The 20,466-nt window shown below is 38.0% G+C and overlaps 1 protein-coding gene across 2 annotated transcripts; it reads right to left on the reverse strand.

Annotated features, from left to right (window-relative positions):
* Nucleotides 1–4,157: 4,157 nt before the first annotated feature.
* On the reverse strand, nucleotides 4,158–8,457 carry LOC147607372 (uncharacterized). Of its 2 annotated transcripts, none has more exons than XM_086790551.1 (4): nucleotides 7,062–8,457; nucleotides 5,859–5,988; nucleotides 5,570–5,760; nucleotides 4,158–5,113 (listed from the first exon to the last, which is right to left on the reverse strand). In XM_086790551.1, the coding sequence occupies exons 1-4, from the start codon at nucleotides 7,192–7,194 to the stop codon at nucleotides 4,458–4,460; spliced, it is 1,110 nt and encodes a 369-aa protein (XP_086646677.1). In that variant the 5' UTR covers nucleotides 7,195–8,457; the 3' UTR covers nucleotides 4,158–4,457. The 2 variants fall into 2 exon arrangements, with proteins under 2 accessions (XP_086646677.1, XP_086646676.1); XM_086790550.1 differs by having other exon boundaries at nucleotides 5,423–5,760.
* Nucleotides 8,458–20,466: the final 12,009 nt, after the last annotated feature.

Here is a 20,466-nt window from a genome sequence, read left to right on the forward strand (position 1 = left end):
AAACCAGTCGCCTGCAGTTTCTCCATGGAAGCTTTCCATTAAAGCTTCAAACTTGACTTTTTTTCTTGCTCTAATCCTTCCCTCCTTGCTCTAATCACCCAAGTGATGTTGTGAATGATTGTTGTTGCGGATTCTTCTCTTAAGTTTGAAGTGGTGGCCAACCACATGAGGTATCCATAAGCCTCATTCTCATCAACCTCCATCATCAACATCACCTTCAAGGTTTCAAAGCTTTTTCAAAGTGTGCTTATGAGCACTAATAGTGTTGATTAAACACTAATGAAGCTTCAAATCCAGCAAAGGGAAGTTATTATAAAGTGTTTTTAAATACTAAGAGTGTTATTAAACACTAATGGTGAATCTAATCACCAAAATAAGTATCATTAGACACTAAAAATGTGCTTTTAAGCATTAATTATGTTTTTTAAACACTAATGGTGATCTTAATCACCAAACAAAGTGTTGCTTAACACTATGTGGTCTTAACCATCAAAGGAGGAGGTCTCCAACACTAAGGAGGCTCTTCTTCATCAACATTGGAGGCCGGACCCACACCATAAGTGCCACATTACAAGTCTTCATCGTCAACCCGTTTCTTCCAAGGAGAAATAGTGCAACCATGAACCATTGTCTTCATCCCATAAGCCAAAGAGGTTGAAGATTTCTGGTTTTTCATCATAAAACTCATTATTTTGAGTGGTTTTAAAGTTGGGCACATATACACTAAGTGTTCATCTTCAATGTTTATATGTATCACCCTTGAGGCTCTTGTTTGTAAGAGGCATAGGCATGTCATAAGCCATATGCTCTCATTTCCCAAGCCCAAGGCATGTTATTCTGCTGCATATTCAACATTTTCATCTTCTAAGATGAGTTGTAAGGTTGAGCATAGCATCACTAAGTGCTCTACCTTGTTGTTTGTCATGATTTTAAACATCTCTTGGCATTGTCTTTGTAAGAGGCATTGGCAACATTATGAGCCATGCCCTCTCCTTCTTGAGCCAAGGATGATGTACCTTATTGGTTTGAGCATTTACCTCAACCACTTACTCACTCTCATTAAGCTTGTATCTTCAAACCCTAATGGGTATCATGCACAAAAGTTGTTGTAATTGTGGAGTAGACACTACCCTTGACCAATTCATAAGGCAAGTGGTAAGACCCTCCCTTTCCCTTTCCCATATAAATCTACCTCATAACCATTACTCTAAGAAGGAAGGCCCTCATTGCCCATGGAGGAGGTATGGTATTCAAGGAAGCATCAAGCATGTTGAACGAACATCTATGAGCAAACCACTTAAGCAAGGGTGGCAGCCTTGTTTTGATCATTGTGTGAGAATGGTCAAGGTGGAAAGCATGTGGAAGCAATGGCATGTATGTCTAAAGCATGTCAACTACAAGAGGTCAAGCAAGCACAAAGAGTGGGGTGCACCATCATTGAGGTGTACATCCTCATCGACATCAAATAAAGACTTAGATGGCATCATTTTATTAGCCTCTAAGGCTCTAGGAACATATTTGTGAATCCTAGATAACCACACCACCATGACATCCTTGTATGCCTAATGTTATAAAGGCAACCTATGTCCAATACCACCTATTCCAATTCTTTCATAGTTGGTATTGAGGGGGGGTATTAAGAGACTAAGGTTATTTAGAAGGGGATGAGAAGGGTGTGAGTGTGAAGGGACTTAAGGTCCACTAGCTCATCTATTTAAAGGTGGAGCTAGGAGGCATTTTGTATTGAGCAAGGCCTAGTTGCATTCATAAACAACTTAATAAGCAAGAGATTGTTCTTGTATTTTGTGAGCTCTTTTCCTCCACACACTTGATCTAGCATGAGCACCACGTTTTCTCAACAGGATCTACGATATGCGTGATAATGTACCTAGTATTAATTAGGTTGTATGAATAAGAACTAGACTAAGTTATAAGTGAGTTTTGGGCCTAGGACATGTCCATCCGTTTTCTTCTCTATTTGTATATAAGTCAATTTCTTCACTTTCATAGTCCTTGAACATTGAGCCTTGAGCCTTGAGCTTTAGGCCTTGAGTCTTGAGCCTTGATCCTTATGTCTTGAGTCTCAAGCCTTGGCCGTTACATAGAAGCCAATAAGACAAAGACTCACAAACATGGGTACTAATAGTGGGAAGAGAGTACTAGCATCCAAACCTCCAAGGCTGGAGACACCACTTTTAGTTTATAGCAAGAGGAAATATAAGTGTGAACATGTACAAGTAGGTATATTAGGAGTAAGAACAGCTGTCGTGTTGACACCTCCAAGGGTGGACACACCACTTTTAGGTTGAATTCAAAAGAAATTTCAATTCATATGCTTGACATCATTTACTAAAGGACAAAGGTAGAAAGAAATTCATATGGACTAGTCTAGGAAAGTAATTATAAAAATTGGGATATTCAATAATTTTTGAACTCTAGATTTATGTAGAATATGGTTAAATAATAATAGCTAAACATGGGAATAAAGTACATCTTTCACTAAAATTAACATGAAATAGCTCAAATAATATTAATTGATGAACATGGGAATGTGATACGTGTTCCACTTCATGCACATGGACTAGCTTAAAATATTATTAGTGAACATGGATGATGGTGAGCTATGCCATCGTGTTGGTCTAACCTTTTAAGAAAGCCATATTTTAGGACAATAGCCTTTTTATGCTTTTTTCACAATGTGGAGATATAGAGCATGCAATTTGAAGACTATGATGACAAATCCTTGATTAAAACTATTGGGGACAAGGTGCTATTGAGAAGCATCACATCTTGAAAGTGGATCGTATGGGATTATTAAAACAAAAAGATTTTTAAAATTGATATATTAAGGACAAGGAACATGGGAACACGAGCAAAAAATAGTTATTAAATTTAAAGAGAAATGTCATATCAAAGGAAAGAACAAGTCTTTCCATTGTGCTTTTTTCCAAAGTCTTTTCATGCCAAACGAGTACTTCTTTTTTTGAAATCCAAATTTTCATCTCTTCTAGTAATCATATTCATTAGTATCAAGGCTTTTATCAATAAATGTACCCTTATATAGCAATCATTTTTATTGGTTGTCAATCATAGTTTTGCCTTCTTCCTATATATTCTCTCACTTTTACCATAATTGAGACTTTGTCAATAACTGTACGATAAATGTAATAAGAATATAATAGTATGTTATAAATTTAGATTGTCTCTCATTGTCAAGGGGGATGCACTCATTTAAAGCGTTTATAACTGGTGGGTACACATTATATGGTTTTTTAAAAGCTGGATAAATGACGTATATGAAAAATTTCATGCAAAAATCAATGTGTTTTACGATGTATATGAAATTTTATGGGCAAAAACCAATGTGTTTTATGACGTATGTGAAATTTTATGTACAAAAACCAATGTGTTTTATGACGTGTGTGAAATTTTATGTGCAAACACCAAAGTGTTTTATGACATATGTGAAATTTTACGTGCAAAAACCAATGTGTTTTATGACGTATATGAAATTTTACGTGCAAAAACCAATGTGTTGATAAATAAGGGTATTTATCATGATGTGTGGTAAAATTAGGGTATTCAACACAAGGAGTGCATGTGGTAAATAAGGCCATTTATGACAAGATTCCATGTAGAAGAGGGCATTTTAATTGCATGCGAAAAGCAATGTGCATTTGTGGTAAATTGGGGTGCTTATAATTATGAGATTAAGGAGGCCATTTTTACCCCCAAAAAATGCATTAAATAAGGAGGTACATGTGTAAAAATGAAGTGAATTGGGGGATTCCACATATAAGAGGGCATAAGAGGATAAATAAGGAGTACATATGTGGTGAAAATAAGGATATTTATAAGAGGAATAAGGATACATATGTGGTGAAAATAAGGATATTTATAAGAGGGCAATGGGGTGTTCTTTGATTAAGGGGCCATCATAGCTATAGTGGGCTTTTTCATGTTAAAAAAAGTAATATTATTTTTCCTCTTTAATTCATACATCAACATTAAATCTAATTGCTTTTTTATGTCAATATCAATAACCACTTAATAATTATGATTTTGGAGCTTGAAATGCAGTCAATCAGCATAAATGTTTATTTTTTAATCAATTAGAATTCTCCCCCAGAAAAAGGTCAATATCAGTAACCACTTAATAAATATAATTTTGGAGCTTGCATTAATGCACTTAATCAACATAAAATGTTGATTTTTTTATTAAGGTTGAGGTTATTTCTATAAAATCCTCGAAAAAAAAAATTAAAAAAATGTAAGCTTGAAACTGTCACCTTGTGATCTAGAATTGCTAAGCTTACAAAAAAAAAAAAAGTGATCAAGCTCACCTTTGATCTAGAAATGTTTCAATGCTAAGCTTAATCTGCATTAATAGTGTGATTATGAGTCACAAAATTTCTAAAATGTCTGCCATGGAAGCTTAATTGATACTGCAATGAAGCTCACATCTGATCGAAAATCGCCGCAATGCAGCGAAGATGGTCCGGGAAGATGTTGGCCATGTTATCATAGTTGCCATGATTTTTGCATAACTTGTCATAATTAACTTCAGCGCCTTCTCCATTCAGATGATCATCAAGCTCATAATCATGAAGCTTAGAATCGGCTAATCCTTCGTTAATCATGGGATTAATGGGTACCAGCGCCTCTCCCCATTCTGGCATTGTGCTAAGAGCCTCCTCCCCTTGATCATAATTGTGAGATAATCCAGCATTAATCCCACCATTACTGCATATCATCTCACTCTTAATTGAAACTTGGGCGTAATTATTGATGGTTATATTGTTGATATTCATGGAGTCTGATATGTTGCTACTCGACCCGGTTGAGCTCATTAAGCTTGCTGAGTAGCATGATTTGGGCTTAATACAGCCACTAATCCTGGTTTCAATCTCCGGGTTATCGTCAAAAGATGAAAACTTCAATGGAAAGTTTTGTATCGCAGCGATTGAATTAAGGTCGGATGAGTGATTAAAGGAGCTTTTTGCCACAATCAGTGATGGCAATGGGCTTTGATCATAATAATAATCACTGCTTTGATCCAGGAATGGATTGAATGTAGGATTGTTTTGTGTAGTAAATTGTCCTCGAGTAAGCCCTTTAAAAATTTGAAAAAAAAAACAAATTAGAGTTAATCATAAGCTTTTCATTGATTAATTAGCACTGAAGAACAGTAAATTAAATAATCACACGGGATTAACCATTAATTGATTAGCACCGGTTATAATCAAATGGTCTCTTATTAGGCGCGCTAATGCGCCCGACGAGTGATCACAAGAGCTAATTATGAATTGATTAGCAAGGATAAACAATTATTCTCTAACTAAACCGCCCGCTTTCATGTAATTAGTTTTCAAAAACCCAGTAGTTAGGAAGATTAAAGCAGTCTTAATCACTGTTTACTCGCCTGAAGAAAACGGTTGTTGCATGCCCTCTACTTGAAAGAGAGTGTTTTGTATCATTGGATTAGCAACGTTGAACTTCATTAAGTTGGATGTTAATTGTGGGCTTACGCTAAGCTGATCGGAGAGGCGATTGAGCTTGGGATTAATACCAAAATTAGGAGCACTAATGACAGGCTGATCCACTGGTTCTGTGTTCTTATTAATCTCGTTGATATGTAGTGGCTTGTGGGTGTTGGGATCAACCCCAGCTTGCTTAAGCCTCTTCTTAATGCAAGAATTCCAATAATTCTTAATCTCATTGTCCGTGCGGCCTGGTAAATTTGATGCGATTTGTGACCATCTGCAACAATTAAGAACCATGATTATTATAACCACATGATTAGTTGATGGATTAGTAAGCAATGCAGCGAGTTTGGTGATAATAATTAGCTTAAGTACCTGTTACCCAAGATGCTGTGAAGATCAATGATGAGCTTCTCTTCGCTTTGCGAGAACATGCCTCGCTTTAAATCAGGCCGGAGATAATTAATCCACCTTAATCTGCAGCTTTTACCACAACGTTGAAGCCCTGCTTGCATGACAAATCTAAACACGGATTAACTCATGTTGATTATATGAGCTAGATTATAATAATTAATACATGCAAGGGTCATGATCATTAGGCCTAAATGGCATGTAATTAATCGTAATTTGCATACAAAGAAGAACATACTGATTCAGTAATTGCAAAGGTGATGATCATTACACACCTAAATGACATGTGATTAATCCTTTTTTAGTACAAAAGAGAAGTTAGTACTTGCAATGATATGTTTGAAGCCTACATGAGACTAACCCGGATTAATTGATAATATGAGCTAGCTTAGTAACATGATCATCATTACACCTAAATGACATGTGATTAACATTTTTTAGTACAAAAGAGACTTTAGCACTTGCAAGGATGTGTTGTGAAGCCTACATGAGAGAGAACTAACACGGATTAGTTGATAAAATGAGCTAGCATGTTTATGAAAATTAGTGGTCATAGACCTGAAAGAAGTGTGATTGATTTATTCACTATGAGTAAAAAGAGAGTTAGATTAGTGAGTGCAATGATGTTAATTAGGGGGTGATAATTAGGCCAAGATGGCATTTAATTAAACATTAACTGCATGGGGAGAGAGCTAGATTGAATAATGGAATGATGTTTAGAGATCATTAAGCTTTAATCATGACATGTAATTCATCACGATCTGTCATAAGAAGCTATGTATTGACAGAGGCGATGATGTTTAAGATGTAATTAACCAGCATTTGGATTTATTACAAAAAGATATAGTTAGATTGATACATTTTATAGAGGCAATTAATCAGGTCTAAATGGAATTTGTTACACTGTAGATTAACACATTAATTATATATTACAAGAGGGTGATCAGTATAAGGACCTGATTGTATGTAATTTGCACTGCAACAGACAATGATGCATAGAAGCCGTGATCATTAGGTCCTAAAGGGATGTTACCGATCATTTGGATTATAGGAGAGCAGGAAGATTAACAAGAGATTATCATAATTACCAGATTAATTAGGTAAAGAGCTCCAGCATCCATGCCCATGTTTTGCAATGAAGATTAAGAAGAGATTATCATAATTTACCAGCTTGTTTAGGTAAAGAGCTCCAGCATCCATGCCCATGTTTTGCAATGAAGTTCATTAGCTTCTCATCCTCGTCCGGAGACCACAGACCCTTCCTAAGCTTTTGCTTTTGGCAGCAAGTGTGGCGGCCCATTGTGATTCCGAGTTAATTAAGAGACCAATTAGCAACCTAATTAGCACCCCTAAATGCAGAGCTTAATAGTAATCACGCTACACAACACTCTTGCTGATATAATCATAAGAGCAGCACCAAATGCAATAATTCAATATATTGAGAGCCTAATACATTAATTAACAAGCAAGGATTATCATATGATCAGATGAGCAAGCCCTAATGTAGCTAGCTAGTGGGAGCCCTAATATAACAAATCATGTTATCAAGCCCTAATTATAATGCTAACCTAATTTGTAGGTATAATCATGAGTAAACCTAATTATCCAGGTATAATAATCATATGAGGAAACCATCTCAAGGCTAATTAGACCCAAATATACTCATAATTGCGTACGATAAACATCATTCACCACGCGGTAACACAGGAGTAAGACGTTGAAAGCCTGACAAATCCGAGAGAGAAACCCTAATGAGAAGAGATTCGTATTTTGGTAATGACGAAGTAGATAGATTAAGGTTGATTATGGCAAGGGCTAGTAATAGCGCAGTATTGGAACGCTAATGCGAGGGGATTAGAGCAATGGAAAAGAATATGGTTGGAGTGGGTGAGGAAGGGGAAATCAAGGTTGCGCAGTACTGAAAACCCTATTGCGAGCAGTGGAAATGATACAGTTGGTGTGGGTGATGAGGAAGGGTTTGGGGAAGAGGTTGGGCGGTACTGAAAACCCTAATGCGAGCAGTGGAAATGATAAGGTCGCGCAGTACTGAAAACCGTCTTTTGAGCAGTGGAAATGATACAGTGGGTGTGGGTGATGAGGAAGGGTTTGGGGAGAAGGTTGCGCAGTGCTGAAAACCCTAATGCGAGGGGATTAGAGCAGAGGAAAGGGTAGAGTGGGTGTGGATGATTGAAGAAGGTTTGGTTGCGCAGTAGTGGAAACCCTAATGCGAGTAGATTAGAGCGGTTCTAGGTAGATTAGAGCAGCGGGTGGGGATGATTAGAGGAAGGATTTGGGTCGAAGGTTAGCCGGATTAATGCAGGTTGCGTTGTGTGCAGGAGGCTGCAGGAGGAAGTACCATGACAGAGGGTGATGCAGGACGAGGAGGTTGATGATCAGTGAGCGCAGCTTGCAGGTGCAGGTGCAGGAGCAGACTGACGTTGTGCTGCAGCTACTAGAAGCTAGGTTAGTGGGTGATTGTAATTATAGGGGAAGTGGGCAATCAGGCCTGCCATAGCCCAAAGACGAGAGTGTACAAAAAACAACGTCAGCTTGCATAAGGGCTTTGCACGGAGCTCTTGGGAGTTCGGATTGAAGCTGACTTCTGTTCTGTTGTTGTTTCTTGGCAACCTCACTCCCTTTACTTCTGATATAAAATGAAATTATGTGGCTTTACTTCTGATATAAAATGAAATTATGTATAGATAGAGAGAGAGAGATATTAACATCGGTAGAATACAACACGAGGGCATATGCGACTAGAGGTAAGACTTGAACTCGAGTGGATCATGGCCTTTATAAGGGCCCTCGCACTAGCCAATCTTCCCCACTTGTGGGTGGCAAAAAAGTAGTGCGAGGCTCCTCTTTTCTTACACACACACTGGGAGACAGAGGTATTAACATCGGTAGAATCCAACACGAGGTCATATACAACCAACGGTGGGACTTGAACTCGGGTGGATCTATTATTGTAGAAGAGAGAGAGAGAGATAGAGATAGTTTAAAGTCCTTACCATTATTGTTTGTAGAAGTAACTACCTACATCATATCTTGACCTATGTCCTTACTACCTCCCCCATCCTCCTTAGACTTGTGCCCAATAGCCCTTCCCCTTAGCCTTGTGCCAATACATTAGCAACCCTCCCAACACACACACACTCTCGCGCGCATGCATGCACATACACATGACAAAGACAATCGACCACATTCACCCCCATCACCACATATGCTTGGCTTGTGTATATCCTTGAGAGGGACACATCTATACAAAACGAGTAATACTTCACTTATTCTTATGCGGTGTGGATGGAGCATGACCACTACTTTTCAATTTATGACATAATGAACTTAGAATTAATGTGTGTGTGTGTGTGTGTGTGTGTGTGTGTGAGAGAGAGAGAGAGAGAGAGAGAGAGCTACTTTATGACATCACAAGATAATTATTTTTGTGAATGCACATGCCTCTTCTAACTAGAGAAGTAATATTTTTTTCTTTTTGTGCAGAAAGGTGCAAATTGAAAATCTTCCACATGATTTAACAACAAGGTTTCACAATGGTGGTGCATGTCACCAGGATCAAAGACTTCAAATAATGAATCACGTTAATAAGGCAAATACCATCTAAAGTACTTTAAGTTTACATGGCGTAAAAGCAATTTGAACATTTTACAATAGCATACCCAAGCGTAGTACAAACAGTACTAGCTTTCCAAACATTTTATATTAGTACCTTTTTTGAATATATCATGGTAAAGGAGGAGGAGATCAATTTTGATAGTAAACTCCCTTTAATCTCATCAAGTTGAGTAGTGATCATCAGCAACATGCATTGGTACAAACTCACAATAAAGTAACATTGATGTGTAAGTTAGAAAATTGAATTCATTAAACATAAATGAATAGATGCATTGAGTTTCCCATGACATTCAAGTCCTGGACATTAAAGTTCCAAACACCCATCTACATACCGTATCTTTATGAAAGTTTTTCTAAGTTTGAACTTGACTTTATTTCTTTTAGGTCATAACGTTCCATATAGGCTCACGTACTTGGTCATCACTTGTGACCTCAACTGTGACCTAAGCAACAATTAGGAGAAAAACGCATCATTGATTATTCTCTTAAGTGTTTTTAAAGTGTTGGTGTTTGTGTGTATGCCATGAAGGAGATGGATCCTCTACGTAGTTCCTTTGCATACAAACAATATCACTATTTGTGAAAAAACCTCACATAGTGTGCGATGAACAAAAAGGGTATTCAAGTATGTCATAGCACACAAGAATGCCATACAAGGAGATTGAGATATTGTATGGACTCTTTATAAGATTAACTTTAATTAAGAATAGGATTAATAAGGGAAGCAATGAGGGAATGCCATACTTGCAAAAATGTTGGGTTCTTTATCCCCTTAAAAGGTAATTGAGCTACCATTTTTGAAGTGTCCCTATTATTCCTTTTAGATGTAGCACCTAGACTCATCTTTTTTGGCAGATCATATCTCAATTTCCCTCCCTCAGCTCTCGTCATAGCCTCCCAAGCTTTCCATTCCTTCTCTCTTATGAGTTTTGCACCACTTCTTTGAGTTTTGCAACACCCCTCGACCTAACACTAAGCTCTAGAACATACCTCACCCCAACTTTGAACACCCCTTAACCTACCTTAGATCTTTGTAGTAGCCCACCTCTAAGATGTGCAACACCCTTCTAAGTAACACACCTTTGAGTTCTATAGTACCCCTCTAAGATCTGCAACATAGCTCTAAGCTTTGCAATACCCCTGTAAGGTCTATAGCACTCCCTTGAGATCTGCAACATGCCTCTAAGCTCTACAAAATTCCTTCAAGTCCTTTGTCACCTCTTCAGGCTTTGTAACACCCTCAAGCTCTAAAGCACCCATTTGTTACTCCCTTTAATTCTCTCAAGTATTCCTTAGATATCCAGTAGCTCGCTTTTCTCTTTCTCTATTGCACAACACTTTCTTAAGTACATTATTAGCTTCCTAAAAGGTATATAGCTTCCTCCTTATTTCCCTTCTTCACTTGAGAAAATCTTGCACAATGCCCCACTTGCTACTAGAAGGCCTAAAGCCATTATTGGATCCATGCTTTCAAGATATATTCAAGATAAATATGGACAATGGGTGCTTACAGATTTTAGCAAGCTAATGTGGGTTATTATTCAATCAAGGGAGCACATAGAAAACCAAGAAGGTATCTTTCATATCCAACCACCATTAGAAGGTATCTTTCAATCTCATCAGGGGAGCACATAGAATAGGAAGAAGGTATCTTTCACATTTGAACTGCCGTTAGAAGGGAAATTTTCATTATTTTTAAATATGCAAGTAGGGAAAATGATTCGTGAAGGTTCAATATATCTACACATGATCATTTGTAAAATCAGAGCTATGAAAGAATACAAGAGCAATAATAAATTGTAAGGATGCAATCTATACGCTTGATGCTTGATGGTCACATGGTCATCTTACTTGTTCTTCACATTTTAAGCATTTATTTTGTGATGGAATCGCCTAATGTTTTTTTATGTTAATCGTTATTTACTACAAACATATTCTCCTAAAATTGTGTTGGATGGCATGCTGCCCTTGGAATACTTTTAACAAGAGTTTTTAAAGCTTTGTAGGTAGATTTTGGAAAGGTGTTATATTTTCCAGGAAGAAAGTATTTGTGCTTGCTTCTCAAGGGTTCTTCTTTTTTAATATCCCCTACATTGTCCTAATAAAGTAGCATGCTTATGGAAGACTAGATTCCATCTGTATACCATTGAGTACCCCATCCTTAACAGTTTCTCAATTGAGTGCTTCCAATGCAAGTCACATCTGGACATCCATGTCTCCATATGAAGTTTATATATAGCTTGTGGGAGCTAATTTAGGATGGTTCATGTCGCTCCATTTTTCTTTCTTTCTTTCTTTCTTTCAGTGCATAGCACCTCTACAGGTTTGCAATGAAAATGCCAACAAATCTCCTCGGGGTGCACTACTAGAAAACCCTAGGTATCACGTGCGTTCAAGAGATATTTTAAAAACCCCTTAACTAAAAAATTTTCCCCAATAAAACAACCCCTCTTTACTTATGAACTAAATGATTTTTTTCTAAAATTGAATTGAAAACCCCTCCTATTAATGTAATTGTGTTAATTTTTCTCAATGTATCTAATTAAAAAACCCCTCCTATTGAACTCACGTGGTACACTAACATTTTTTGAGTTGAACCCCCCATGCAAATCTCTTTATAGGCTAGAAAAGGGTACTATAAGTACATTTCCTTGGTCATATTTTTTGGTTCTTCCTTATAGTATGTACTCTTATCTCTTTATGGTGTGGTTATTGAGAAGAGAAGAGAATAGAAGAAAATTTAGCCATCCATCTCTGTTATGTTCTTGTCTACTCTTGTGTGTGTGTGTTTGCTTACAAGGGGCTCAAGCTCTTCCAATTCCTTGTATTCTTCTCATTGTATCAGAGCATCAATTTATGTGAAGAGCTCAAGAGGCAAGAAAGAGACAAGAAAAGAAAGTGAAACAGGTAAGGGTAATTCCATCGCTTTCTCTCTTTGATTTTGGAGGAGCAACACATTTAGGTAGCTATGAGAGCTACAAGCAGATATAGGGAAGTCACTTTCTCAGATTGAGACATCCACTACTAGAGGTTTAGGGCATTCAGACACTAGAACACCGATGCAAATGTCGAACGTCGGTATGTACATCCTAAACTTGGAGGGGAAAAGTCGGGCGGGTAATTTTCAAAAGTGCGTATACGGATGCATATACCGACGCGTCTACCGATGCCTATTCTGACGAATATTCTGACGGAGATACCGCGACGGATATACCGATGCCCGTAACTTTTTTACAGCCGAGAACCTATTATTCTCTGTTTTGCAAGGCGTCGAATGTCCAGACAAGGTATGCATGCATCTCCCTCAAGCGTTCGCCTTCTTCCATTTGACCCACTCTTGATGTGTATGTGTGTGTGTGTGGAGAGAATCAGTGAAGTGTGTGTGTAGATCTCCCTCTCTCTCTTTGGGCGTTTTGCCTCTCCCCATCTCCTCATCTTCTTATAGCGTTTTGCCTCTCCCCATCTCCTCATCTTCTTATGTGTGTGTGTGTGTGTGTGTGTGGAGAGATTAGGGTAAATGTGTGATGTGTGTGTATATCTCCTTCCACTCTAGTGGGACTCATTGTATTATAGGTGTTCATACACATGCATCATGCAAAGGGAATGAAAAGGTGGGTCAACCTTTTGTTCCTAATCTGTCAATAGGTCACTCTTATGTGGATGGTGATTCTAGTAGCTCTGAGCATGGCCTTAATGAGGAGGTTGACATTCCCTCAATGGTTACTCCTAGTTCATATGTTGAGAAATATGATGCCATGGAGCACAAGGAAGGTAGGTCCAGTGAGTGTAATTCTAACAAGCTACCACATGAGCTAACAAAGCCAAGATGTACCCACCTCATATAAAAGGGGTCACTTTCAAGAAATCAAATCAAGCAATCTCTCAAGTATTTCTATAAGTATAAGTCTCAATCTAATAACCTAACCAAACTTAAGTCTAAAGCTGAATTAGTTAACCTTCTCATCATTATGAGGTCATCATCCACCTTAGCTTAGGGTTTTGCTTCAACTCCTTAGGTCATAGGTTCCATAGCCATAACTTGAGGTGATGTGTTTTTTAACATGGTATCAAAGCTCCCCCTTTCTCCCTTTGAGCTTTCCGAATCCCTTATTAGCTTAGCTCTCATTAGCCAAATCTCAACCACATTATTATATATTAATCCCATCATTAAGATCACTAATCACAACCTTATCCTTTCATTCTCCTTGTGGATATAGTTTGAAGAGCTAATTTCTCCTCCATCTCTCAACCATTATCCAAGCCCTCTTAGCCACCTCTTTTACACTTTTAGGCTACCAAGCTCACCAGAGGAAATTGCTGATTTTGCTCTCCAAGCCACAAATTTTGCAATATAGCTTTGATTGTTTTAAACCATTGTGTCTCCTTGCTCACAATTAACCCAAACCCTTTTAGGTATGGGTTAGCAATGCTATTAGCTACTCACAAACTAATTCTTGAAGCTTTTGGTAGAACAAGCGAGCCGAGAGAGCAAAAAAACTAGGCAAAAGAAAAGTGATGATTTGCATTGATTTTTGGGGTTTTTGAGCTGGTTTCAAGCCTATATCCAATGGTCCTCATTCACCAAGAGCTTCAAGGCTATACAAAAGGCCCCTTTAAAAACTTCAATGTTGAGCTCAATTTGATCCTCCAACTCTCAGCCCTATTAATTTCACAGTTGGGCCACACAAATGAAATCTCTTAATGCACAAAAAGCTATGGAAGATGGTTAAGGAAGATGCACCTAATAACAAAACTGATGAGTGGGTAGAGAAAGAGGAGAAAACATCATCACTTATTGGGTTACATTTGGGATCTAATCTGTCACGGGAGTGAGATTTTTGAAATATTTTACTATCCAATTTTTTGTAAAAAGAAAGCTTGTGGAGAAATCTTGGGGCTAAAATAGTCATGTAATCTATTTTTTAATGGAATAAAACACTATAAAAATACTCAAGCAGGGATGCTTTTGACACCTGCTTGGGAGGGAAGTTGGGACCCAATTCTCTTGCGTCTATAACTTTATGTTGGCATGCTTCCCGAGGTTTCGTGTACTTTTCCGTTTTAGTGGGAGGACTGTCATGGGAGTGAGATTTTAGAATATTTTATTATCCAAATTTTTGTTTAAAAAAAAGCTTGTAGAGCAATCTTGGGGCTAAAATAGCCATGTAATCTATTTTTTATGGAATAAAACACTATAAAAATACTCAAACGGGGATGCTTTTGGCACACGCTTTGGGGGGGGTGAGGGGAAGGAATTGGGACCCAATCTGGTGTTCTCTCGTGTCTATATTTTTTTGTTGGCATGCTTCTCGAGGTTCCATGTACTTTCCTGTTTCATAATCTCATTCACCACAAGGATCACAAGGATAATACCAAAGATGCATGGGAAGAGTGAAACTCAATGTTTGGAGCTAAAGCAAATAATAATAATCAAGAAATTCATCTCGAAATTAAATTCTATGGGCTAGAAATGAATTTCAGTGAGTCACTAGCACAATTGTTGGCAAGATGAAAAGCATAATGACACAACTAGATGGCATAAATGGCAAGATAGGAGATAAAGATGTATTAGCCATTCTCTTAAAAAGCACGCCAAAAGAGTACAATGGATTGGTGGCGTGACACAAAAATTTGACAGAACCAACATTTAAAGAATGTGTCTCCTCTCTTCTTGAAGAAGAAAAAGAGCTAAAGAAAGGAAGCACAACTGTACACATGCACTCTTCAACAAAACAACCAAGAAATTCTTTCACTATGGAAGGATGGGACATTTCCAAAGCGAATGTAGACTCATGGCACAAGCCAAAGTGTGACCATTGCAAGAAGTTAGTACATAAAGAAGAGAAATGTAGATTCAAGAACCAAGACGTCAAATACATAGATTCTTCATCAAGCAAAGAGGAGATTCCCATCCGATAGACTCTTCTAAGAGCTACCTCAACAGACCTCACTCCCAACTATATGGGGAGACACCCATCTCATCTCATTTCTATTGTTTCCACCACACTTGACTATATGTTGGCACTATAGGAGGATGATGACATGTTATAACTAGACCTTACCTCTTGAGAGTATCAAATCAAATACCTAGGGGTATTAGAGTTGTAAACCTCACTTCCAACCACCTTACAACTCTAATACCTAGGGGTATTAGAGTTGTAAACCTCACTTCCAACCACCTTACAGTAGCTTAAGAATATGGCACCAAGGGGGGTGTTGAGAAATACGGTGCCATGGAGCACAAGGAAGGTAGGGAGTGAGTGTAAGTCTAACAATATGGCACATGAGCAAGCAAGAAGTATCCCACATGAGCTAACAAATCCAAGATGTACCCACATCATATAGAAGGGGTCTTTTTCAAGCAATCAAAAAATCAAGCAAGCTCTCAAGTCTTTCTATGAGTATAAGTCTCAATCTTGTACCTAACTGAACTTGAGTCTAAAGCTTAATTAGATCATCTTCTCATCATTGTTGTGAGTGCACTTAGGCATCATCCACCTTAGCTTAGGGTTTTAGATCAACTCCTTAGGTCATAAGTTCCATAGCCATAGATTGAGGTGATGTGTTTTTAAACAACATGGAGAATTGAGAATGTTTTGAGGATACCTAGTAGAACCAAAGCAGGATCGAGGTGTACACAGCTAGATACCATGTTGACAAGTTGATACATGATGGATATACAATATAGCCCATCACTATACTTACATGGTTAAAACAATATGAGAGATAGAACCCACTTGTTTTGAGTATGCACTTGGAAATCACTATAGCACATCACTATACTTACATGGTTAAAACAATATGAGAGATAGAACCCACTTGTTTGAGTATGCACTTGGAAATAAAAAATTAGAGATGCTGTATGAGAAGATGGCAACATTGGGTACAAATGTGACATGGGGAATCAATGCCTTTTCCTAAGGATAAGATAGAAATTGGATGTAAGTGGGTGTGCAAGGTCAAGCATAACTCAGATGGATCTATGAATAGGAATAAGGCAATACTAATTGCCAAGGGTTATGCATAGATATATGGTATTGACTATGAGGAGACACTCAGCCTAATTATGAGAATGGAAACCATGAGAGCTACCATTTGTATGGCTACAATAAAGGATAATTGATCTTTATGGCATATGGATGGAAAGAACGAATTCTTGCATGGTAATTTTCAAGAAGAAGTTTACATGATGCACATCCAAATTTTGTGTGGGTGCAGGTTACCTCAAGCTTTGTATGGCTTGAAGAAGGCACCCAAAGCATGATCAAATAAGATTGGGGAGTATCTTTTTATCATTAGATTTAAGATATCCAATGTAGTTTTTTTCACTTTATGTGAAAAAGGCAGATATAGGAATCATACTCTTAGTCATTTATGTGGATGAATTGCTTACCCAGGTGTGCTTACCCAGGTGATAGTGATGTTGGCATACATGATGTGAGGATGCTTTTGAAGTAAAAGTCTGAGATGAAAGATTTGGGTGAGTTGCGCTATTTTCTTAGTATAGAGGTGGTGAGATCGCTTGATGGCTTTTACTATTACAAAGACAATATGGCGTAGATATGTTGACCAAGTATGGTATGACAAGTTATAAGCCTATTTCAATGCCTATTTCAATGTCATTGGAGTAGAACGCTAAGCGTGACAAGTTATAATACTATTTCAATGCCTATTTCACTATCATTGGAGTAGAACACTAACTTTCAGCGGCTTACATGTGAGCTTTTGGAGGACCCCACTATGTACAATGCCATTGGAGTACATTAGAGTAGGACACTAAGCTTTCAGAAGATATATTTGAGCTTTTAGAAGTATCCCACTATGTACAAATGCATAGTGGGTAGTATCTTGATCTACATGACCATTACTAGGTGAAATTTGAGTTATGTTGTTACACTTATGAGTCAATTTATGTAGGCCCCTACGAAGTCACACTGTTAAATTTGCAGCAATGTGATGAGCTATGGTGGATCAAATGCTAGAATCAACATCATTAGAAAAGAGATTAGATGATAATTAAGACGTGATTAGTGAGTAATTAATTGATAGCTTAATGTACTCATGGATAATCAAAAACTAGCAAATTTTCATTAGGCCAATGCCTCAATTTATAGAGTTTACATCCAAGCATCTAATCCCATTGATCTCTCCTTGATTCACTCCACCTTTTTTGCTTGATTCTCTCCACCTCTTCCTAGAATATCTCCACACCTCCTAAATCTTCTCTTACTACCCTTTATTCTCTCCCAATAGATACTTCTCACCTTTTCACAACTTCTCACTCATTTACAGATTCGCTTTTATAGCCTCTTGCTAAGGGCTTGTTCCCACACACACCCTATTCACTTATATATTTCAACACCTCCCCTCAAGTGAATAATCCTAGCACACCTAGACCCTATACCAAGTTTCCCTCTTACTTGGTAGTCCACAACTAGTGCCTCAAGTCCCTAAACTCATAGTCCTTGACACTCTCTCTCTCTCTATGTGTTCAAGGCTACTACAAGTGCCCGTGACCTTGACTAAAGTGCTCACACATACATCTACCACATGGCCTACATCATCGGCGGTGGCTCAGAGGTGGTTTTACTCTATTGGGGCAAGTTACATTGGGTTGTGGGGTTTCTCTCTCTCTCTCTCACAGAAAAGATGATCTGACTCCACTTCCTTTAGGAGCCTCCATGAAGTTTGCCGATGTTGTTCCTTCTCCACTGGGTTTGTTGTAGCAGTCTCTTGCCATGTGTCTTGGATTTCCATAATTGTGGCAGGTGAAGGTCCGTCCTCCTACTCTGCCTCTTCCTCGTCCTCGTCCTCGTCCTCAAGAGAATCCTCCTCGGGTGAAGAATGCTTTTTCTTCTCCAGTTGTTGAGTCCAGCCATTTCTTCTCTTTGACCCTGGTCTCTTGCTCTAGTAGAGCTCCTTCTATCTCGTGCAGCTTCAATTCAGGTACATTCTTTAAGGTTGCTACAATGTTTTCATATTCACCTTTGTCCACACTCTTCAGAAGCACTGCTAGTGCCTCATCATCTTCTACCTTTTTGCCAATGGCTGCCAGTTGTTGTTGCTTAATGCTTTTATATTTGTTCAAGTATGTGATTAAAGGTTCACTTTCCTTCATATCCAGTTTGTAGAATTGTATTAATAGATTTATCTTTGAATTTTTTGCTTGAGTGCCAAATAATTTATTGAGTTCATCCCATGCATCTTTTGCCCATTGTATCCCTGTGATGTGATAAATGATTTCATCATTTAAACTGAGTGCAATAAGTCCTAATGCTTTCTCATTCCTGCTCTTCCACTCATTTTCCCCACTCACCACTGGGCATTCATCTCTTCCCTCAACTAGCCCCCACAGATTTTTCCTCATGAGTAAATACATGGTTTTTGTTTGCCATGTATAAAACTGCTCCCCATTAAATTTGGCTATCTCTTGTTCCATGCTCATGATGATGTAAAGGGGGTCTTACCTCTTGATCCAATTTCAAGATTCAAGAGCAGTGTCTACCCTCTTACAACTCAATCTAGTGTTTAGGTGATGATTACAAGAAATTTATCAGTATAAATTCACCAGAAATTACATTAAACCAAGGGTAACAAATCTGTACTGAATGGTTGGATTATCAAACCATCTCCGAATTGCAATCTGAAGTTATAGAGATCTGTATCAGATACCCAATGGTTAATTTGAACCCTCAATTGCACCAAAATATAGCAAAATAATCATTGATTAGCAAAATAATCCTCTATTTTATGTGCAAAAAACAGAGTATGCGGGGAGTCCAGATCTGGGGCCTTACAGTTCAAATGAGCTCAACCCCTTTCAAGTCCATTAATAGTGATTAGTTTAGTAGAGGATTAAGCCAAGAAACACAAGATTTGACCAAACATTGAATGCTTAATCTCTATTTTACCAAAGTCACCTGTAGATTTGATGGAGAGCTTGGATCTCACTATAGACTTGATGAAATCAAAAACTGTCTTCACCAGCTTGTAGAGCACCCTTGAAAACCCCTAGGGCCAAGAGGAATTAGAGCAATGTCTTTTGTGGAAGTGTAGATCTCCAAATTGCTTCAGGAAGGTGGCGCCTACAAAATCGCGAAAAACAACAGCTCTGCGCGGCAGTTTGACGTTTTGTTTAGATGGACTAAAGCACAAGGGGTATGGCTACATGTGGCTAAGAGGTTTTGGGCCAATTTTATGTGTGAAGGGAGAGAGAGCTCCTCCACCAGCTAGGGGTACAGAAGCTATTTGAAAAAAGAGGTAAAAACTTGATTATTTACTAATCCTAATTAACTAGGTGATTAGCAAGATAATGGGCTCATAAATTTGATGGATTCTAAGCTAGGCTCTGATACCATGTTAAATTTACAGCAATGTGATGAGCTATGGTGGATCAAATGCTAGAATCAACATCATTAGAAAAGAGATTAGATGATAATTAAGATGTGATTAGTGATAATTAAGTCGTGATTAGTGAGCAATTAACTGATAGCTTAATGTACGCATGGATAATCAATGACTATCATTAGGCCAATGCCTCAATTTATAGAGTTTACATCCAAGCATCTAATCCCACTGATCTCTCCTTGATTCACTCCAGCTCTTTTGCTTGATTCTCTCCACCTCTTCCCATAATATCTCCACACCTCCTAAATCTTCTCTTACTATCCTTTATTCTCCCCCAATAGATACTTCTCACCTTTTCACAGCTTCTCACTCATTTACAGATTCTCTTTTACAGCCTCTTGCTAAGGGCTTGTTCCCGCACACACCCTATTCACTTGTATATTTCAACACACACTTGGATGTGGCTAGGCAAATTCTTAGATACATAAAGTCCACTATTGATTATGGACTTTTCTATGAGGTTAGTGGAGAGATACAACTACATGGGTATAGAAATTCTAGTAGTATCTAGAAGAGATCTACCAGTAGCTTT

Source organism: Cibotium barometz, chromosome 55 (genome assembly GCF_041138505.1).
Source record: "Cibotium barometz isolate CiBa-2024 chromosome 55, ASM4113850v1, whole genome shotgun sequence".
In the NCBI taxonomy this organism is placed as follows: Eukaryota; Viridiplantae; Streptophyta; class Polypodiopsida; order Cyatheales; family Cibotiaceae; genus Cibotium; species Cibotium barometz.